The 23,477-nt window shown below is 42.4% G+C and overlaps 1 protein-coding gene across 4 annotated transcripts; it reads left to right on the forward strand.

Moving 5' to 3' along the window:
- The first annotated feature begins 579 nt into the window (after positions 1 to 579).
- On the forward strand, positions 580 to 22,292 carry LOC126067690 (defensin-5-like). Of its 4 annotated transcripts, none has more exons than XM_049869806.1 (4): positions 580 to 619; positions 1,400 to 1,477; positions 21,187 to 21,386; positions 22,165 to 22,292. In XM_049869806.1, the coding sequence occupies exons 3-4, from the start codon at positions 21,215 to 21,217 to the stop codon at positions 22,275 to 22,277; spliced, it is 285 nt and encodes a 94-aa protein (XP_049725763.1). In that variant the 5' UTR covers positions 580 to 619; positions 1,400 to 1,477; positions 21,187 to 21,214; the 3' UTR covers positions 22,278 to 22,292. The 4 variants fall into 4 exon arrangements, with proteins under 4 accessions (XP_049725763.1, XP_049725764.1, XP_049725765.1 ...); XM_049869807.1 differs by lacking the exon at positions 580 to 619 and adding an exon at positions 775 to 814; XM_049869808.1 differs by lacking the exon at positions 580 to 619 and adding an exon at positions 814 to 853.
- Positions 22,293 to 23,477: the final 1,185 nt, after the last annotated feature.

The following is a 23,477-nucleotide window of genomic DNA, read 5'->3' on the forward strand; positions in this document are numbered from 1 at the left end:
TGAAATTAGGCCAGTTTAATAACCCTAGGATGGCCTCTAAGCGGTCAAGTGAGAGGAAGTGTTGTAGGCCTCTCACTTTAAATCGAAAGCTGGAAATGCATGATAGGAAAGGGAAACAGCGGCACTGCTGCTGAGGAGAAAGCTTCAGTGGTCTGGGGAGAGGACCAGACCAGCCACGACACTCCCTGACCCGGAAGCCTAATCCGAGGAAGGCGCTAACTCTCTTCACTTCTGCAGAGGCTGAGAGAGGTGAGGAAGCTGCTGAAAAGTCTGAAGCTGGCAAAGGTGGGTGCGTGAGGTTTAAGGAAAGAAGCCGCTTATGTAACAGAAGTGCGAGGTGAAACAGCAGGTGCTGATGTAGAGGCTGCAGCGACATCTAGCTCAGGTGACTGAGGAGGGGGCTGCGCTCAACAGCAGAGCTCAGGTGACTGAGGAGGGGCCTGCGCTGAACAGCAGAGCTCAGGTGACTGATGAGGGGGCTGCGCTCAACAGCAGAGCTCAGGTGACTGAGGAGGGGCCTGCGCTGAACAGCAGAGCTCAGGTGACTGATGAGGGGGCTGCGCTCAACAGCAGAGCTCAGGTGACTGAAGAGGCGGCTGCGCTCAACAGCAGAGCTCAGGTGACTGATGAGGGGGCTGCGCTCAACAGCAGAGCTCAGGTGACTGAGGAGGGGGCTGCGCTCAACAGCAGAGCTCAGGTGACTGAGGAGGGGGCTGCGCTGAACAGCAGAGCTCAGGTGACTGAGGAGGGGGCTGCGCTCAACAGCAGAGCTCAGGTGACTGAAGAGGCGGCTGCGCTCAACAGCAGAGCTCAGGTGACTGAAGAGGCGGCTGCGCTCAACAGCAGAGCTCAGGTGACTGAGGAGGGGGCTGCGCTCAACAGCAGAGCTCAGGTGACTGATGAGGGGGCTGCGCTCAACAGCAGAGCTCAGGTGACTGATGAGGGGGCTGCGCTCAACAGCAGAGCTCAGGTGACTGAGGAGGGGGCTGCGCTGAACAGCAGAGCTCAGGTGACTGAGGAGGGGGCTGCGCTCAACAGCAGAGCTCAGGTGACTGAAGAGGCGGCTGCGCTCAACAGCAGAGCTCAGGTGACTGAAGAGGCGGCTGCGCTCAACAGCAGAGCTCAGGTGACTGAGGAGGGGGCTGCGCTCAACAGCAGAGCTCAGGTGACTGAAGAGGGGGCTGCGCTCAACAGCAGAGCTCAGGTGACTGATGAGGGGGCTGCGCTCAACAGCAGAGCTCAGGTGACTGATGAGGGGGCTGCGCTCAACAGCAGAGCTCAGGTGACTGAGGAGGGGGCTGCGCTCAACAGCAGAGCTCAGGTGACTGAGGAGGGGGCTGCGCTCAACAGCAGAGCTCAGGTGACTGAGGAGGGGGCTGCGCTCAACAGCAGAGCTCAGGTGACTGAGGAGGGGGCTGCGCTCAACAGCAGAGCTCAGGTGACTGAGGAGGCGGCTGCGCTCAACAGCAGAGCTCAGGTGACTGAAGAGGCGGCTGCGCTCAACAGCAGAGCTCAGGTGACTGAAGAGGCGGCTGCGCTCAACAGCAGAGCTCAGGTGACTGAGGAGGGGGCTGCGCTCAACAGCAGAGCTCAGGTGACTGAGGAGGGGGCTGCGCTCAACAGCAGAGCTCAGGTGACTGAGGAGGGGGCTGCGCTCAACAGCAGAGCTCAGGTGACTGAAGAGGCGGCTGCGCTCAACAGCAGAGCTCAGGTGACTGAGGAGGGGGCTGCGCTGAACAGCAGAGCTCAGGTGACTGAGGAGGGGGCTGCGCTCAACAGCAGAGCTCAGGTGACTGAAGAGGCGGCTGCGCTCAACAGCAGAGCTCAGGTGACTGAGGAGGGGGCTGCGCTCAACAGCAGAGCTCAGGTGACTGAGGAGGGGGCTGCGCTGAACAGCAGAGCTCAGGTGACTGAGGAGGGGGCTGCGCTCAACAGCAGAGCTCAGGTGACTGAGGAGGCGGCTGCGCTCAACAGCAGAGCTCAGGTGACTGAAGAGGCGGCTGCGCTCAACAGCAGAGCTCAGGTGACTGATGAGGGGGCTGCGCTCAACAGCAGATTTCCGGTGCAAGTGAAGCGGCCTCCTGCTGGAGGAAGGTGCCTTCCGGGACTTGCAGGTTTCCGGTGCAAGTGAAGCGGCCTCCTGCTGGAGGAAGGTACCTTCCGGGACTTGCAGGTTTCCGGTGCAAGTGAAGCGGCCTCCTGCTGGAGGAAGGTGCCTTCCGGGACTTGCAGGTTTCCGGTGCAAGTGAAGCGGCCTCCTGCTGGAGGAAGGTGCCTTCCGGGACTTGCAGGTTTCCGGTGCAAGTGAAGCGGCCTCCTGCTGGAGGAAGGTGCCTTCCGGGACTTGCAGGTTTCCGGTGCAAGTGAAGCGGCCTCCTGCTGGAAGAAGATGCCTTCTAGGACTTCCACAGCTAGAGAGAAGTCAGGGCCCGGCTTCCCAGCTTTAAAGGACAGGCTGACTCTCTTGACAGGGGCTAACGCAGCTGGTGGCTTTCAACTGAAGCCAGTGCTCATTTACCGGTCTGCCGCTGAATCTACTCTGCCTGTGCTCTATAAATGGAACTACAAAGCCTGGATGACAGCACATCTGTTTATAACATGGTTCACTTAATATTTTAAACCCACTTTTGAAATCTACTTCTTAGATAAAAGATTCATTTCGGAATATTACTGCTCATTGACAATGCACCTGGTTACCCAAGAGCTCTGATGGAGATGTACAAGGAGTTTAATGTTGTTTTCATGTCTGCTAACACAGCATTCATTCTGAATCCCATAGATCAAGGGGTAATTTCGACTGTCAAGTCTTATTATTTAATAAAATACATTTTGTAAGGCTAGAGCTGTCATAGATAGTGATTCCTCTGACAGATCTAGGCAAAGTAAATTGAAAACCTTCTAGAAAGGATTCACCATTCTAGATGCCATTACAAACATTCGCGATTCATGGGAGGAGGTCAAAAAACCAACATTAACAGGAGTTTGGAAGAAGTTGATTCCAACCCTTATCGATGACTTTGAAAGGTTCAAGACTTCCGTGGAGGAAGTAACTGCGGATGTGTGGAAATAGCAAGAGAACTAGAATTACAAGTGGAGCCTGAAAATATGAATTACTACAGTCTCATGATAAAACTTGAATGGGTGAAGAGTTGCTTCTTATGGATGAACAAAGGAAGTGGTTTCTTGAGATGCAATCTACTCCTAGTGAAGATGCTGTGAACATTGTTGAAATGACAACATTTAGAATATTACATAAAATTAGTTTATAAAGCAGTGACAGGATTTGAGAGGATTGACTCCAATTTTGAAAGAAATTCTGTTGTGGGTAAAATGCTACCAAACAGCATCGCATGCTACAGAGAAACAAGTATTTTTTAATTAAGGTATTGTCATGGATTGAATTGTGTCCCCCCAAAATATCTGTCAACTTGGCTAGTATTGTGTGAATCCCAGTATTGTATGATTGTCTATCATTTTGTCATCTGATGTGATTTCCCTATGTGTTGTAAATCCTATCACTATGATGTAATGAGATGAATTAGTGGAAGTTATACTGATTTTTTTTTATACTGATATCATCTACATTAGATGGCGTCTTAAGCCAATCTCTTTTGAGATGTAAAAGAGAGAAACGAGAGCGAAGAGATAGGGGAACCTCATACTACCATGAAAGCAGCGGTGGGAGCAGAGCACATCTTTTGGACCTGAGATCCCTGCGCTGAGATGCTCCCAGACCAAGAGAAGACTGATGACAAGGACCCTCCTCCAGAGCCAACAGGGAGAGAAAGCCTTCCCCTGGAGCCAGCACCCTGAATTCAGACTTCTAGCCTATTAGACTGTGAGAGAATAAATTTCTCTTTGTTAAAACCATCTGCTTGTGGTATTGAGACAGGGAAGAGATTGGGCTGGCTGAATTAAAAAAGGGCTACGTTTCAAGGCCCTGTGTGCTCGACCAGCTGTAATTAAATCTAAACCTAAGTGCAGACCACCGTATAACTTTTACTGCTGGCACCCAAGAACTACTTGTAATTAACAAACTAGGTGCTTAGACAAGATAAGGGGCTACATTTCAAGGCCCTGTGTGCTCGACCAGCTATAAATTACTGATAATTCTCCCGAACGGTTTTTCAAGGCCTCACCAGGTGCAGAGTGTGCACAGTAAAGATCAACGTGGCCTATGAATGACCTTCCCCATGAGACAAACATGAACAGGGACCCCTCCTTGAACCAAGATCCAGAGGCATCACCTGTGTACAACATCCCAGAATAAGTCATGTTCGACGTCCCAGCAGCCTTTGTGACAGACTTTGTCTTGGTTCCAGCATCCTCTGCGAGGAAGTCCATCTTGAATTCTAACTGCTTGCGCATTTGATTTTCATAATCCCTCCCCTTCTCCTAGAAATCTCCACCCATCTAATGAATAAAGATAATGCCTTTTTCCTGCCTAAGAACTTTTATAAGCCCTGGGGAATCCTTTGTTCAGAAAGAGACTGAGGGCTAGTGTAGGTGGAAACCCCTCTGCCTCTCTCCCTGGCAAGCCTTTTACTTTCTCTCCCTTATAAACCTTTGTTTGTGTGGAACCTCTGAGCCTCTCCCGGTCGTTCTTGGTCAGAAGGAGGTAAGAACCTAGGCAGGGCTTAGTTCTGAGCTGAGAAGCCTTGCCCTGTAACACTATTTCTGTTATAGCAGCACTAGATAACTAAGACAGACGTGTATTGTTTTTTTAGATGTAATGCTATTGCACACTTCATAGACTATAGTGTAAACATAAATTTTGTATGCACTGGGAAACCTAAAAATTAGTGTGACTCACTTTATTGCAGTGGTTTGGAACTGAACTCAAAACATCTCCAAGGTATGCCTGTAGTTAATTGGCCTTTTCTAAATCTTACAATTATGTATCCAGAGAAATGAATGTCAACTGACATCTTAGTCTGCCTCTAACCCACAAATCCATCCTGGTCATTGCCCTCCCAAAATCTTTCTTCCCATGTGCTTGAGAGTTACACAAGACCCCAATGTGCACTAAGTGTAAAACCGTGCTCCTGCAGACCTTCTCTCAGAATTTTTGTTTGTTTGTTTAAGAATAAATGATATTTACACAAGTAACAACAACAAAAGTCCAGGAGCAAGTGAACCTATAAAATTCTTACTATTAGATTTATGTTTACTAAAATAAAACTATGAAGTCAGAACATATTTGATTCTTCCCTGCAGTTTTTTGTTTTTAGTAATATTTTATTGAGTTTTTGGTGAAAGCTTACATAGCAAGTTAGGTTCCCATTTGACAGTTTCCACACAAATTGTTCAGTGACGTTCATTACACCTATCACAGTGTGTCGACATTCTCTATAATTGTGTTCAGTTTGTTCCCTTTCCAGTACTCTAGCTTCCCTGCCCCATTATCTTCTCATCTTTGCTTTTGAGTAATTGTTGACTTTTGTTCTCAAACTGATGGTTTTTAACTAGGGCACAGATCTTATGGGTAGTATCTTTTGTTTTATGTGTCACTCTGCTATTTCTCTAAAAGGTGATCTCAGGGAATAGGCTTAGTTCTAGGTTTAAAGAGCGTCCCAGGAAGTCCTGTGTTCCCTACTGTTCTGGTTTGCCTGGCTTTTTTTTTTTTTTTTTTTTTTTTAAGTAAGAATTTGAGCTCTGCTCCATATTTTTCTCTCGTTCTGTCTGGGACTAACGTTGTGACGCAGGTCAAAATGATCAGTGGTGGTGGCTGGGCATCATCTAGTTTTTCTGGGCTCAGGATAGATAAGGTCGTGGCTTTGTACACTTGTTTCTTTTATACAGTTTTGGCTACCTTCTTACTATTTTGCTCTTGAAAAGTAGAAACCTGTAATTGTGTCTTAGATGGCTGCTCAAAAACTTTTAAGGCCCCAGATGCTACTCACTTCACTAGGGTGCAGAGCGTGATTTTTATGAACCGTGTTATGCCAAATGATTGAGTTGTCCCATGAGACTATGGTCCTAAGCCTTCAAACTCAGAAAACAAATATTGGAAGGTGTTTGGTTATGCCTGAGTATCCGTATTTGTGTCTTCAATGGAATGTATGTGCCTTCACCCACATATTTTTATTTACACATACCTATAGATGCTTTTTTTATATGCTTCTGGAAACCCTGCTGGCATAGTGGTTAAGTGCTATGGCTGCTAACCATAAGGGTCAGCAGTTTGAATCCACCAGGCGCTCCTTGGAAACTCTATGGGGCAATTCTACTCTATCCTATAGGGTCGCTATGAGTCGGAATCGACTCGACGACACTGAGTTTGGTTTTTTGGTTTATAGATACTTCTATCTGTTCTCACCTATATACATACCTATACCTACCCATATACCTATTTGCCTGTATCCACCTGCATGTGCTCAAACACTTGTTTTTACTTTGGTGTGCTGTGCTTACTACATCTACATTCAGTGTCAGTTTTCCCATCACCAAAAATAACAAGTCTGTACGATCTAAAGCATACTCCCCCTGCCCCACCCCATCCCCCTGGTAACCGCTAATGAGAATTGGTCTCTCTGTATACATCTGTAATTATCTCCCTATTAAAGAGGAATAATGTACTATTTGTCCTTATATGCTTGACTTATTTCACTTAGCATTATGCCCCCCAGGTCCATCCGTGTTGTAATATGTTTCACAGACTTATCATAGTTCTATATGGTTGCATAGTATTCCATTGTATGTATGTACTACAATTTGCTTATCCATTCTTCCATTGATGGGCACTTTGGTTGTTTCGATTTATTTGCTATTGGGAATAAAGCAGCCATGAACACAGTTGTGCATGTGTCTGTTCGTATCATTATTTTTAGGTCTCTAGGGTATTTCTGGGTAGAGTATATACCTAGGAGTGGGATTGCTGAATCATACCCGTTACCACTGGATCATGAGGTAATTCTATTTCTAGTTTTTTGAGAAAGCACCATACCATCTTCTATAGTGATTGTACCATTTTTACAGTCCCACCAGCAGTAGATAAGGATTCCAGTCTCCCCACATCCGCACCAACATTTAATGTTCTCTCTCTCTCTTCTTTTTTTTTTTTATTAACTTTTATTAAGCTTCAAGTGAACGTTTACAAATCCAATCAGTCTGTCACATATAAGTTTACATACATCTTACTCCGTACTCCCACCTGCTCTTCCCCTATTGAGTCAGCCCTTTCAGTCTCTCCTTTCGTGACAATTTTGCCAGCTTCCCTCTCTCTTTATCCTCCCATCCCCGCCCCCCAGGCAAGAGCTGCCAACACACTCTCAAGTGTCCACCGGATATAATTAGCTCACTCTTCATCAGCATCTCTCTCCCACCCGCTGACCAGTCCCTTTCATGTCTGATGAGTTGTCTTCGGGGATGGTTCCTGTCCTGTGCCGACAGAAGGTCTGGGGAGCATGGCCGCCGGGATTCCTCTAGTCTCAGTCACACCAGTAAGTATGGTCTTTTTATGAGAATTTGGGGTCTGCATCCCACTGATCTCCTGTTCCCTCAGGAGTTCTCTGTTGTGCTCCCTGTCAGGGCAGTCATCGATTGTGGCCGGGCACCAACTAGTTCTTCTGGTCTCAGGATGATGTAGGTCTCTGGTTCATGTGGCCCTTTCTGTCTCTTGGGCTCCTAGTTGTCGTGTGACCTTGGTGTTCTTCATTTTCCTTTGCTCCAGGTGGGTTGAGACCAATTGATGCATCTTAGATGGCCGCTTGTTAGCATTTAAGACCCCAGACGCCACATTTCAAAGTGGGATGCAGAATGTTTTCATAATAGAATTATTTTGCCAGTTGACATAGAAGTCCCCTCAAACCATTTTCCCCAGACCCCCGCCCCTGCTCCGCTGACCTTTGAAGCATTCATTTTATCCCGGAAACTTCTTTGCTTTTGGTCCAGTCCAATTGAGCTGACCTTCCATGTACTGAGTGTTGTCTTTCCCTTCACCCAAAGCAGTTCTTATCTACTGATTAATCAATAAAAAACCCTCTCCCTCCCTCCCTCCCTCCCTCCCCCCTCCTTCGTAACCACAAAAGTATGTGTTCTCAGTTTTTACTATTTCTCAAGATCTTATAATAGTGGTCTTATACAATATTTGTCCTTTTGCCTCTGACTCATTTCGCTCAGCATAATGCCTTCCAGGTTCCTCCATGTTATGAAATGTTTCAGAGATTCGTCACTGTTCTTTATCGATGCGTAGTATTCCATTGTGTGAATATACCACAATTTATTTACCCATTCATCCGTTGACGGACACCTTGGTTGCTTCCAGCTTTTTGCTATTGTAAACAGAGCTGCAATAAACATGGGTGTGCATATATCTGTTTGTGTGAAGGCTCTTGTATCTCTAGGGTATATTCCGAGGAGTGGGATTTCTGGGTTGTATGGTAGTTCTATTTCTAACTGTTTAAGATAACGCCAGATAGATTTCCAAAGTGGTTGTACCATTTTACATTCCCACCAGCAGTGTATGAGAGTTCCAATCTCTCCGCAGCCTCTCCAACATTTATTATTTTGTGTTTTTTGGATTAATGCCAGCCTTGTTGGTGTGAGATGGAATCTCATCGTAGTTTTAATTTGCATTTCTCTATTGGCTAATGATCGAGAGCATTTTCTCATGTATCTGTTGGCTGCCTGAATATCTTCTTTAGTGAAATGTGTGTTCATATCCTTTGCCCACTTCTTGATTGGATTGTTTGTCTTTTTGTGGTTGAGTTTTGACAGAATCATGTAGATTTTAGAGATCAGGCGCTGGTCTGAGATGTCATAGCTGAAAATTCTTTCCCAGTCTGTAGGTGGTCTTTTTACTCTTTTGGTGAAGTCTTTAGATGAGCATAGATGTTTGATTTTTAGGAGCTCCCAGTTATCGGGTTTCTCTTCATCATTTTTGGTAATGTTTTGTATTCTGTTTATGCCCTGTATTAGGGCTCCTAGGGTTGTCCCTATTTTTTCTTCCATGATCTTTATCGTTTTAGTCTTTATGTTTAGGTCTTTGATCCACTTGGAGTTAGTTTTTCTGCATGGTGTGAGGTATGGGTCCTGTTTCATTCTTTTGCAAATGGATATCCAGTTATGCCAGCACCATTTGTTAAAAAGACTATCTTTTCCCCAATTTACTGACACTGGTCCTTTGTCAAATATCAGCTGCTCATACGTGGATGGATTTATATCTGGGTTCTCAATTCTGTTCCACTGGTCTATGTGTCTGTTGTTGTACCAGTACCAGGCTGTTTTGACTACTGTGGCTGTATAATAGGTTCTGAAATCAGGTAGAGTGAGGCCTCCCACTTTCTTCTTCTTTTTCAGTAATGCTTTGCTTATCCGGGGGTTCTTTCCCTTCCATATGAAATTGGTGATTTGTTTCTCTATCCCCTTAAAATATGACATTGGAATTTGGATCGGAAGTGCGTTATATGTATAGATGGCTTTTGGTAGAATAGACATTTTTACTATGTTAAGTCTTCCTATCCATGAGCAAGGTATGTTTTTCCACTTAAGTATGTCCTTTTGAATTTCTCGTAGTAGAGCTTTGTAGTTTTCTTTGTATAGGTCTTTTACATCCTTGGTAAGATTTATTCCTAAGTATTTTCTCTTCTTGGGGGCTACTGTGAATGGTATTGATTTGGTTATTTCCTCTTCGGTGTTCTTTTTGTTGATGTAGAGGAATCCAAGTGATTTTTGTATGTTTATCTTATAACCTGAGACTCTTCCAAACTCTTCTATTAGTTTCAGTAGTTTTCTGGAGGATTCCTTAGAGTTTTCCGTGTATACGATCATGTCATCTGCAAATAGTGATAGCTTTACTTCCTCCTTGCCAATCCGGGTACCCTTTATTTCTTTGTCTAGCCTAATTGTCCTGGCTAGGACTTCAAGTACGATGTTGAATAAGAGCGGTGATAAAGGGCATCCTTGTCTGGTTCCTGTTCTCAAGGGAAATGCTTTCAGGTTCTCTCCATTTAGAGTGATATTGGCTGTTGGCTTTGCATAGATGCCCTTTATTATGTTGAGGAATTTTCCTTCAATTCCTATTTTGGTAAGAGTTTTTATCATAAATGCATGTTGGACTTTGTCAAATGCCTTTTCTGCATCAATTGATAAGATCATGTGGTTTTTATCTTTTTTTTTATTTATGTGATGGATTACATTAATGGTTTTTCTGATATTAAACCAGCCTTGCATACCTTGTATAAATCCCACTTGATCATGGTGAATTATTTTTTTGATGTGTTGTTGGATTCTATTGGCTAGAATTTTGTTGAGGATTTTTGCATCTATGTTCATGAGGGATATAGATCTGTAATTTTCTTTTTTTGTAATGTCTTTACCTGGTTTTGGTATCAGGGAGATGGTGGCTTCATAGAATGAGTTGGGTAGTATTCCGTCCTTTTCTATGCTTTGAAATACCTTCAGTAGTAGTGGTGTTAACTCTTCTCTGAAAGTTTGGTAGAACTCTGCAGTGAAGCCGTCCGGGCCAGGGCTTTTTTTTGTTGGCAGTTTTTTGATTACCGTTTCAATCTCTTTTTTTGTTATGGGTCTATTTAGTTGTTCTACTTCTGAATGTGTTAGTTTAGGTAGGTAGTATTTTTCCAAGAATTCATTCATTTCTTCTAGGTTTTCAAATTTGTTAGAGGACAATTTTTCGTAGTAATCTGAAATGATTCTTTTAATTTCATTTGGTTCTGTTGTGATGTGGTCCTTCTCGTTTCTTATTCGGGTTATTTGTTTCCTTTCCTGTATTTCTTTAGTCAGTCTAGCCAATGGTTTATCAATGTTGTTAATTTTTTCAAAGAACCAGCTTTTGGCTTTGTTAATTCTTTCAATTGTTTTTCTGTTCTCTAATTCATTTAGTTCAGCTCTAATTTTTATTATTTGTTTTCTTCTGGTGCCTGATGGGTTCTTTTGTTGCTCACTTTCTATTTGTTCAAGTTGTAGGGACAGTTCTCTGATTTTGGCTCTTTCTTCTTTTTGTATATGTGCATTTATCGATATAAATTGGCCTCTGAGCACTGCTTTTGCTGTGTCCCAGAGGTTTTGATAGGAAGTATTTTCATTCTCGTTGCATTCTATGAATTTCCTTATTCCCTCCTTGATGTCTTCTATAACCCAGTCTTTTTTCAGGAGGGTATTGTTCATTTTCCAAGTATTTGATTTCTTTTCCCTAGTTTTTCTGTTATTGATTTCTAGTTTTATTGCCTTGTGGTCTGAGAAGATGCTTTGTAATATTTCAATGTTTTGGACTCTGCAGAGGTTTGTTTTATGACCTAATATGTGGTCTATTCTAGAGAATGTTCCATGTGCGCTAGAAAAAAAAAAGTATACTTTGCAGCAGTTGGGTGGAGAGTTCTGTATAAGTCAATGAGGTCAAGTTCGTTGATTGTTGTAAGTAGGTCTTCCGTGTCTCTATTGAGCTTCTTACTGGATGTCCTGTCCTTCTCCAAAAGTGGTGTGTTGAAGTTTCCTACTATAATTGTGGAGGTGTCTATCTCACTTTTCAGTTCTGTTAAAATTTGATTTATGTATCTTGCAGCCCTGTCATTGGGTGCATAAATATTTAATATGGTTATGTCTTCCTGATCAATTGTCCCTTTTCTCATTATATAGTGTCCTTCTTTATCCTTTGTGGCGGATTTAAGTCTAAAGTCTATTTTGTCAGAAATTAATATTGCTACTCCTCTTCTTTTTTGCTTATTGTTTGATATACTTTTTTCCATCGTTTGAGTTTTAGTTTGTTTGTGTCTCTAAGTCTAAGGTGTGTCTCTTGTAGGCAGCATATAGATGGATGGTGTTTCTTTATCCAATCCGTGACTCTCTGTCTCTTTATTGGTGCATTTAGTCCATTTACATTCAGCGTAATTATGGATAAATAAGTTTTTAGTGTTGTCATTTTGATGCCTTTTCATGTGTGTTGTTGGCAATTTCATTTTTCCACATACTTTTTTGTGCTGAGACGTTTTTCTTAGTAAATTGTGAGATCCTCATTTTCATAGTGTTTGACTTTATGTTAGTTGAGTCGTTACGTTTTTCTTGGCTTTTATCTTGAGTTCTGGAGTTGTTATACCTTTTTGTGGTTACCTTATTATTTACCCCTATTTTTCTAAGTAAAAACCTAACTTGTATCCTTCTATATCGCCTTGTATCACTCTCCATCTGGCAGTTCAATGCCTCCTGTATTTAGTCCCTCTTTTTGATTATTGTGATCTTTTACCTATTGACTTCCATGATTCCCTGTTATGTGTATTGTTATTTTTTTTTAATTAATCTTAATTTGTTTGTTTTTGTGATTTCCCTATTTGAGTTGATATCAGGACGTTCTGTTTCGTGACCTTGTATTGTGCTGGTATCTGATATTATTGGTTTTCTGACCAAACAATATCCTTTAGTATTTCTTGTAGCTTTGGTTTGGTTTTTGCAAATTCTCTAAACTTGTGTTTATCTGTAAATATCTTAATTTCGCCTTCATATTTCAGAGAGAGTTTTGCTGGATATATGATCCTTGGCTGGCAGTTTTTCTGCTTCAGTGCTCTGTATACATCGTCCCATTCCCTTCTTGCCTGCATGGTTTCTGCTGAGTAGTCTGAACTTATTCTTATTGATTCTCCCTTGAAGGAAACTTTTCTTTTCTCCCTGGCTGCTTTTAAAATTTTCTGTTTATCTTTGGTTTTGGCGAGTTTGATGATAATATGTCTTGGTGTTTTTCTTTTTGGATCAATCTTAAATGGGGTTCGATGAGCATCTTGGATAGATATCCTTTCGTCTTTCATGATGTCAGGGAAGTTTTCTGTCAGGAGTTCTTCAACTATTTTCTCTGTGTTTTCTGTCCTCCCTCACTGTTCTGGGACTGCAATCACCCGCAAGTTATCCTTCTTGATAGAGTCCCACATGATTCTTAGGGTTTCTTCATTTTTTTAAATTCTTTTATCTGATTGTTTTTCAGCTATGTTGGTGTTGATTCCCTGGTCCTCCAGATGTCCCAGTCTGCATTCTAATTGCTCGAGTCTGCTCCTCTGACTTCCTATTGCGTTGTCTAATTCTGTAATTTTATTGTTAATCTTTTGGATTTCTACATGCTGTCTCTCTATGGATTCTTGCAACTTATTAATTTTTCCACTATGTTCTTGAATAATCTTTTTGAGTTCTTCATCAGTTTTATTGGTGTGTTCTTTGGCTCTTTCTGCAGTTTGCCTTATTTCGTTTGTGATGTCTTGAAGCATTCTGTAAATTAGTTTTTTATATTCTGTATCTGATAATTCCAGGATTGTATCTTCATTTGGGAAAGATTTTGATTGTTTTGTTTGGGGGGTTGGAGAAACTGTCATGGTCTGCTTCTTTATGTGGTTTGATATGGACTGCTGTCTCTGAGCCATCACTGGGAAACTAGTTTTTCCAGAAAATCCGCTGACTGGTACGCTGGCTCCAGGCTCTGAAAACAATTGCTGCCTCCCTGTATTTGTTCGTTCTCTGTCTCTAAATCTGTGTTTGTTGTTCAGGGTTCGTAGATTGTTATGTATGTGATCGATTCACTTGTTTTTCCGAGTCTTTGTTGCAAGAGGGATCCACGGTAGCGTCCACCTAGTCCGCCATCTTGGCCCCGCCTCTCTCTCTTCTTTTTTTATCAATACCATTTTAGCTGGGATAAGATAGTATCTTATAGTAGCTTTGATTTGCATCTCTCTTATGGCTAATAATGGTGAACATCTTTACATATGTTTGTTGGCTGCTGCGATGTCCTCTTTGGTGAAGGTTCTGTTCATGTCTTTTGCCAATTTTGTGATTGGGTTGTTTGTATTTTTGTTGTTGAGTTGTTGCAGTTTTTTATAGATTTTAGAGATTATACCCTAATTGGATAAGCCATTTCCAAAGATTATTTCCCAGTCTGTAGGCTGTTTGTTTACTCTTTTAATAAAGTCTTTTGATGAGCATAAGTTTTTAATTTTTCTGAGGTCCCATTTAAATTGTGTTTTTCTCTTGCAGCTTTCAAAATTCTCTACTTGTCTTTAGATTTCAAGAATTTTATTAGGATATGGCATGGAGTTTATCTTTTTGTGTCTCTTTTGATGGGGGTTCGTGTAGCTTCCTCTATTTGCAGGCTTGGCTCTCTGCTCAGGCCTGGGAAATTCTCTCTGATTACCTCTTGGAAAATTGTTTCCATGGTTTTATTACGGTTGTGGTGCTCAGGGATTCCATTAATTCTGTTAGATTTCTTAATTCAATCCCACATTTCTTTTTGGGTGTGTTTGTTTTTCTTTGTTCTTTTCTCTTGAGACTCGACGAGTTCCGATATTTTGTATTTTAATTCAGATATCCTGCCTTTTGCTTGTTGAACTCTATTGTTGAGTGTTTCTCTTGCTTTTTCTAACTCAGATGTTTTTTTCTTGTTGAACTCTATTGTTGAGTGTTTCTCTTGCTTTTTCTAACTCAGATGTTTTTTTCTTCAGTTCAAGTAGTTTGTTTTCTTTTTCTTTTTTATGTTTTCACAGTCCTTGTTGAATCTCTCTTTTCGTTCCTCCATTTGCTTCCTGAACTCTGCTAGCTTGTTTCTGCTTTCTTTAAACATATTTACAACCATAGTGTGAAAATCATCAGTTCCTTGCGATATTCTGGCCTCCATAGGAAAGATTTCTTCTTCATGTTTTGCTTTCAAGTTTTCCTTCTTCTCTTGAGCTTTTCTGTTTTTTACTAGTTTTTGTTGACCTTGAGCCATTTTGTAATCTTTTCTTTGATTTTTTTACCCTGTTTATTGTGAGAAAATTCAAGAGATCTGTACGGTTGATCTCAATACACATGTGTAGGAGAGGGGGTTTTCTCTGGGCAACTCTGTTGGTGTGTGTGGTGAGAATCACCTTTACTGTGGCGATGATGAGGAGTTTTTTTTAGTCTTTCCCTCATGGACACCCCTGCACTGGCACACTCGCTACCCACGGTGTCCTGCTGGAGCTGCCTCCTGCTTGCCTGTTAGTCTGGATTGTTCTCCTCACCCTATTGCCCATGCAGCTCTCCCTAGTCCTAGTTTCTGTTAGTTGTGGACTCAGCAAGCCTCAGCAGTATTCTCATGCAGTGTTAAGGTCTTCCTTTACGCCCACTCCTTGCGGGCCTGTGAACTCCCACTGCCAATTTTTGCCACCTTAAAACAAATCCAGGTACAGCTTCCTCAGATAAGCTCCCTTTGTGTTTTCCCTGCTTGGGGTGTTTGTTACCTAGTCCCATCCCAAAATGGCTGTGATGAGCTCACACTCGATGTTAGCGATGTTAGCACACGGGATCTCTCAGTTTCTGTGCTCACCCCACTCCTCCTCTTCCCCACTTCTGGTCTCCCTCCGATTTTCCAATTCCTCAGTTGCTGTCTGGAGTTCCAAGATCTCAGTTTGTGCTTGTTTTTATTCACTGTTCAGTGTGTTAGTATCTTGGGGAGTAGATGGGAGCATCCACTCACTTTGCCATCTTGGTCCACCCCCAGGATTTTTAGGTAGTTTTTAAATGCCTGTTATGATTCTGATTTTTGTGTCTTTCCTAATTAAATTTGTAAAACTATGTCTTACATGTGTTGGTGCCTTATGGCATGAAAGTAACTCCTATCTGTTTCTTCTTCACTGAGTCAGAGTTGTCCATCCCACTGGCTGCCACCCTCTCAGAGAAGGCAACACTTTCCTTGTGACTTAGAAACCCAACCCTACAAAGAGGACCTGGCTACAAAGATGTGGTTCTACCCTACTTTAGTAGCATTAAAAGATTGACACTTTTACTCTCAGAAGTAACTCCCTGTTTTTGGAAAAAGGAAAAAAAAAGTTCTGGTTCAATGAAACAGCAGATAGATGCCTTAGACAAAACTGCATTGTGGATGTCAAATATTCAGGCAGATGTAGAGCAGGGAGGGTTATCAGAATCCCTATCAGTTTGACATACGAATGGTACATACAGATGATCATCAAATAGATAGGAAACATGGCCATGGTTGGAACTGCTGGATCAGAGGAATATCATAGGCATTTGGGGGTAACAAGGAAACTCTGTGTGGTTTATCCTCTCCCCTCACCCACTCCTCTGTGCCACCATCTTTCCCCAAATATAAGCACATACACAAACATTGCAATGTAAACACAGAAGTCCATTTTTAGTGAATCGCCCCTTATCTCTGGTCTTGCACCCAACTAATTTGTACATAATAAAAAAAAATTGTACATACACAGGGATATTTCTTTTCCTTCCTCAGAGGTGTTGAGGACCCTGCTGCACTACAAGAGGTGCTGAACCCCAAGATGGGTCTCAGTTTTGAAGACTTCTTTCTTCTCACAAGACCATACATCCTGGAGACTTTGATCAACCAATCCTGTTGGCCATTGTATAATTTGATAGACCAGTCTGTGAACAGGATGATAATAGTCTCAGCTACCATTTCCTAATAATAATGATATCTATTCACCAAGAATGACTGCAAATGAGAATTTTGGATGGTGATGCCTTTTCCTCACCTACTTGAAAGGTGAAAGAAAAGAAAAAATCAGGTCCTAGGGGTTTCACATAAAATCCTAAGGCAGGGATCCAGTCAGCAAGTATCCACTAAACAATAGCAACTGAATGATTCTGAGCTCAGAATACAAATAACCCCAATCCCTTACATAGGTTCAGCACTTTAGAATTCAGAAAAATTGAGAGAGCATATGATAGTGGTTAAGTATATGGGATTTGTCATCAACTGTGTTGCTTAATCTTTTGTGACTTTGAGTAAGGTACTTAACCTCTCAATGGCTTATTTTTCCATCTGTATAAAAATGGTTAATGTCAATATCTACTTAATAGGGTCTTTCTGATAATTAATTACAATGCTAGATGAAAAGCACTTAGTAATCAATAGATGTTAACTGTTATTAGTACAGTAAATGTTTCTATCCTGAGAACACTAACTAACCTATAGTAGTTATTCAATCAATAACACTTCTCATCACACTGGGCTATATATTCATCCTAAAATAAGTTGAAATAATACATTAGTACTATTATTTTACATAAGAGAATATTGAAGATCGTAGGATTTAAATGTTGCCTCCAAGGATAAACGGCAAGCATTTATTAGAGTTAGACTTGTAACCTAGGTCTTCTGTTTTCAAATGCCACAAGTATTTGAAAATTATTTATTCTTTGTTTTACTGTGGCCTCCATAGGAGAAATTTCCTCTTCTTCATGTTTTGCTTTTGACTGGACCTTCTTCTCTCGTGATTTTTTTGTATTTTACTATTTTTTCTAGAATGTGGACCATTTTGTTATCTTTGTTTTTTTATATTAAATTTTGTATTCTAGTTTTTGTGGGAAAATTCTATGATTGGGTGCCCTGGTAGTGCAGGGGTCAAGCACGCGGCTGCCAACCAAAAGGACAGGGCTGGCACCCACTAGCGGCTTCACAGGACAAAAATGTGGCAGCCCAACTCCACAAAGACTCACAGCTCTGGGAACCCCGTGGCGCAGCTCCACTCAGGCCCACAGGATCACTGTGAGTCAGAATCGACCCAGTGGAGTGGGCTTGGTATCTTCTCCTGAAAACCACTAGACGGTACTTAAGTCCTTAGGTTTTTTTTGAGTGCTGACTCAGGAGTTCTGGATGCTTGATCTCTGGAATTCAATACACAGGCATGGAAGGGGTGGTTCAGCTGGTCACAGACACTGATGTAGGCAGTAGGGCTTGACTTCACAGTGGTGAAGGTGGGCACTTTCTATGTCTTTCCACCATGGGCACCCCTGCACAGACTGTCCCACAGTGTCCCACTGTGGATGTCCCTATGTGATACCTGCCAGTCTGAAGTATTCCCTCACCCTGCTGCCCTTGAACTTCTTATCCCACCGCCCCGTCTGTCTCAGACCTCAGCAAGATTCAATAGCACTCACTTGCAGCACCACGGTATCCCTTCGCCCCCTCATATTATGAAGCCTACGAACTCCCACAGCCAGTTTGCACAATCTTAAAAAAAAGGGGCTAAAGCTTCATCAGATTAGCTCCCTTTCTGTTCCCTGTTTGGGGTGTTGCCCAACCTAGTCCCAAAATGGCTATGATGAGCAAGTGCCCTCGGTGTGAGTGGGAAGGTTCTCCCAGCTTTTGAGACGTTCCCTTACCTCCTCTCCCCCACTTCTCTGTTTGGATACATAGATATATAAGTTTGCATAAATATGTACAGGAAGGCATATATGAATAAATGCAAGCATATGCATATACACGTTTATGTGTGTTATGTGTATTTTGAAGTATAAAATAAAGCACATGGGGTGCACAGTTATGGATACTTCCTAGGTATAGCCAAACATCTCATGGAATTGGTCTACTGGGTTTGAGACCTTCGGACCATGGTCTCATGGAGAAACTGAGTCATTTGGCATAATATAGTCCATAAAGACAATGTTCTACATCCTAGTTTAGTGAGTAGGATCTAGGGATGTAAAAGTGAGCGGCCATCTAAGATACAACCATTGATCTCTATTCCTCCAGAGTTAAAGAGAAAGAAGGAAGCCAAAGACTCAAAGAAGAAACTAGTCTACAAAACCAATAGTTTATATGAACAACGACATCCGCTACTTTGAGACCAGAACAAAATGGTGCCCAGCTACCACTACCAACGATTCTGACCAGGGACTCAATACTTGGGCCCTGGTAGAATGGAAGGAAAAAAGGGCAGACTTCCCAGATCGGCTGAGACTAGATACACCCCCGAGACTACCGCCTTGAGATACTCTTTAAAACTGGCACTCAAACACTCCCAGAGGTCACCATTCAGCCAAATGATATATCGACCCATAAAATAAATAATATCACCTGTGAGTGCTGCGCTCCTCCAAATAATCACTGTGTGAGACCAAATGGTTAACGTTCACCCTAGACCAAAGATGAGAGGGCAAGGGGGGACAGGGAAGCTAGGTTAATGGAAACAGAACAACCAAAACAGAAATAACGAAGAGTGCTGATATATTGTGAAGAACGTAACCGATGTCACTGAACAGTATGTATAGAAATTGTTAAAGGAGAATCTAATTTCCTGTGTACACTTTCACCAAAGGCAACACTATAAAATATTGTTTAAAATAAATAAATAAAAACTATGTAAAAGTCTGAAGTTTCTGAATGGCAAAAGCAGAAAAGTCAAAAGAGAGATGACAAACTGAAAAGTATTTGTGGTGCATATGACAAACAGCTAATTTCTTGAATTTATAAAAAGCTCCTACAAATCAATTAAAGCAACAACCCACAATGCCCTCTCAAAAAAGGGGGGGCGAAAAAGGAAAGGAAATTTCTGAGAAAATAAATACAAATGCGTTTTAGACATTAAAACACGAGGAACCTCTTTCATAAGACTATGCAGTCATAACTACACTGGGATACCAATGTTTACCTTTCAGACTGGCAAAGCGCAAAAATCTTCCTAAAACGTGTCAGATTGCTTTCAGCCACAAACACCATAAAACCCAACAAACAACAGCTTAAAAAAGTAAGGAGCTTGTTTTTCTCAGGGCAAAAAAATCCAGATGTGGGCAACCCAGGGCTGGGTGAAGTGTTTCAGCAGTGGCCTCAGGTAGCCAGGTAACTAGCCTCACCATCCATGTTTAGCAACTGTCTTCCTCATGGACAAAAGAGAGCTGCTGAAAATCCAACTACTTCCGTGATCTGAGCAGAAACAAGGAGGAAAAAAGAAAGCAATAACAACAAAAATTTATGTTGTTGTCATTTAAAAGGGATGCTCTCTATAAGCATTACATTTTAGTGGTCAGAGAGCTCTGTTTATTGGTCACACTGAGCTGCACGCAAGAGACTGTGCGATATCGAGTACTTTCAGTGATGCACACTGCTGACCTGAACATAGGCAGGAAGAAGGCAGGGTGGAAACTGGTTAATAACAGGACCTTTTGAAACACATGCCATTGGCAGGGGTTGAGGGGAGAGCAAGCAGGCTTCTATATTTTTGTGACTGTTATTGTACAACCTCTATGGAGGGCAATGTGGCAATATCTATAAACTGTACGTGACATGTTCTTTGACCCAGTTCACGTTCTTCTAAGAATTTATCTCAAATCTATGTATAATCACTTGTGGGTAAAATGATATATGTGAAAAACGATTCATTTCAGTCTTGCTTGTAACTACAAAAGTTTAGAAATAACCAAATTGTATTAATTTAATGGTATTTTAATAATAAGAAATATAGTTAATAAAGTCTATAGAAAATAGTTAAATTATGGCATATGCAAGCACTGGAATACTACAAAGCTCTTTTTTAAAAAATGAGACAGATCTATGTGCGTCGATATACAGTGGTATATCCAAGCTTTAGCATTAGGTGAATAAAGTAAGGTGCGAAATGATGTGTGTGATTGTTAATAGTGGTGGCTTTCTGGCGCAAAGCTGAAGAGCTGGGCACAGGTATAGAAGACAATGTTAATTTTTTTACACATTACTATTTCTACCTTTTGCATTTCATTCTATGTGCATGAATTAATTTTCATAAAAATTTCACAGGCTCAGAATGAAGCTGTGTATACATCAGTCAGGCTGATATTTCTCAAAGTGGGGAGTTGTAACTCGTAAACATTTAATGTGTGTCCATCTTTTGGCTTTAGTCTGACCATTGCATTACCTAATATCCTACTGGCCCTGAATCTGAAGTTCATTTTACCAGAAGCCTGATAGGGTCATTGTCCTTTCCACACTAGTACTGACAGAAGCCTACTCTCCTTATAACCTTGAGATCCTCCATGGCAGGATTAGTGACCCTTGAATCCTGCAGTGAATTAGCACTACTCCACTGGGGCCTGGTCTGGCCCAAGGGTCTAGAGCTCCAGCAAGGCCCACCTTCACAAAAAAATTTTTTCCCTGAGCTTATCGAATGAAAGCATTGTTTCTCTTCTTTTTTTGAATATTAAGAGGTAAAGATTCAAGCAGATGGGCAACAGGAAAATACATCAGGCCCTTATCAGCGTTGTCAACATACACTAAGTGCAGACACTAGACATACAGACCTTTGGTGCAATTACAGCAGCCAGAACAGAGTAACATCAAAGCACCTTGAGGGCAACAGGCAGCCCTCAAACACCATCCCCGGAACAAATACACACCTTCTCTAACTGGATCGCTCATCTCTGAGCCTTCTCCTAACAGACGTATAAATACTGGCTGACTCTCTTCACTCGCCAACACGCTCAGGCTCCTGCTCTGCCATACAGGACGCTGACCTCCAGGTGACTCACAGCCATGAGGACCCTCGCCCTCCTCGCTGCCATTCTCCTGCTGGCCCTCCAGGCCCAGGCTGACCCACTCAGACAAGCGGATGATGAGGCTCCAGCCCAGGACGAGCCTGAAACAGGGGACCAGGACATGGCAGTCTCCTTTGCAGGAGATGAGCGCTCAGTCCAAGAGGCTTCAGGTGAGACCCATGTGCTGTAGGGGGTTCAGCTCCAGTTGTGTCTCAAACTAACCATAAAATCATTGGAAAACAAAAGCATTGGTGTTAGAGGCTCTTCCGGGGCACCTCAGCACCAAAGGATTTGGTTCCATAACATGTATGAGTAAAACTCAGACACGTCAGCTAGAGAGGTGACCCAAGGCCTATTAGAGGAACTTGTCATACATGGAGGCTGTGCTTGAAATGAGAGGTTACCAGCCCTGAGTTTGAGATGCCTATTCTAGGGCGTGGGGGCCACATATAAATGAGAGACTGGGACTGAGGAAGCTGTGATTCTGCACGACAAACACATAGCCAGTAAGATTTCTTTTGATTTGTGACAAAAATGTAAATTCTCACCATCCTAAGAGGACCAGTATTATGTCTACTGTAAGTGGACACGTGGCTTCTGAGCGTATCTCTATTAGTCTGGCTCTGCTTCTCCTTTCCTCCTTGCCCACTCTGCCTGACACTCCTCTTCTTTCCCCAGACCTTCAGACAAGAGCCATCTTCTATTGAAGAATCAGAAGTTGTCTTTACCCTGAGCACAGCATTGCTACCTGTGATATCAGAGAAGGCCTCTAATCCTGTGTAGCCAACATTTGCTGTTTACCCTGTTGAGGTTGATCACTGCTTCGAGTCCTAATTTAGTCAACATGGCAGAACCGCTCAACCCAGTGCATAACTTCTCCAGGATTCTCTGCTTACTACCCAACCCTGACCTAGTACTCAATGCCTAATGCTTCCTCTGTTTCTCCAGGCCTAAAGAAGCCCACTACCTGCTACTGCAGAAGTGTACGGTGTTTTAGCTTTGAACGTCCTTTTGGGAGATGCACCATCCAGGGAGTTGTCTACTTATTTTGCTGCCGTTGAGCTTCAAAAACAGAGACAAAGGAGTTCATGATTTGCTTTGAAGATCTGTAAAAGGATTATTATTATTCCTTGTACCTTATCCTCAATTTCCTTTCCTTATCTCAAATAAAGTCCTTGCAGCAAGTTCTCTACCTGTGTGCTTTTTTGATATTTGATATGTATATTAATCTGAACTCGTTAGACTTCTACTTCTCAGGGAAAGATACCACCGTCTTTCCAGAGCATTGGAGTATTCCCGTTGAACAGGCCCAGGTCTACCCTTTAAGGCCTGGAGTTTTATCAGCTCCACTGAAACAACTTTAATTAAGATTGCGATGGGTTGTTAACAAAGACATAACAAGCGGAAGAACAATCATAAGGCAACCACACTATGATACACTCATTATTTTTTATATAGCCACATATAGTAAAAGTTGGATTTTATGCATAAAAAGTTGGCTTCATACAGACCAATGCACACCCACAACTTCTCAAATGCACTTTCTGCCATGCACTCTCCTGGGTTGCCCTAAAGTTGCAGAGAATCCCACATTTCCTATATAGCACAGCCTCGGATGGACAATCAGGCAAAATAAGGTGAGAGAATGTAGTTCTCCAAGCAATCTGGATGTTCTTGTTGGTGCTGCAGAGTGCCAGGGTCCTATCATACAAAGCATTATTCCCACCAATGACTAAAGGCAGGATAACTGGGTCTGGAAAAAAGGATAGCAACGGTAGTGCCCTCTTAGAATAAAGAGAGTGTGACTTGGTTGGGCATAGCTCCTCTTCTTCACCCTTGTCTCCGATTACTTTCCACCTCAACGAACACAGTGTTTGAGGACGGCATCCTTTACAAACTTGTCTTCCTCTTTCCTTCCAAGGCCCTGTACACAGAGATCATGCTGACAGCCTAAACACAGTATCTCTGTAGAGAACCGTGTCTGACACCAAGATCTCTGTCCTGTCCTGTGACACCCCTCCTTCCCCCTATTTCACACTCACACTGAACACTCATCCACAGTGTCCCTCAAACCTCATCATGAAGCCCTGGTGAAGAGTCTAACATAAGCCCCAGACTCCCTTCCATTTACTGTGGATCTAGTATTTCCAGTTTATAATTTCACGACACATGTTTGGATACAGAGTATGTAGCTCGAGCCATGGTTATTCTTAGTGGGGCCACTGGTTAGATACCCCAGGAAGCCCTAGAGTGACAGAAAG

The sequence above is a fragment of the Elephas maximus genome, chromosome 25 (genome assembly GCF_024166365.1).
Source record: "Elephas maximus indicus isolate mEleMax1 chromosome 25, mEleMax1 primary haplotype, whole genome shotgun sequence".
Classification (NCBI taxonomy): Eukaryota; Metazoa; Chordata; class Mammalia; order Proboscidea; family Elephantidae; genus Elephas; species Elephas maximus.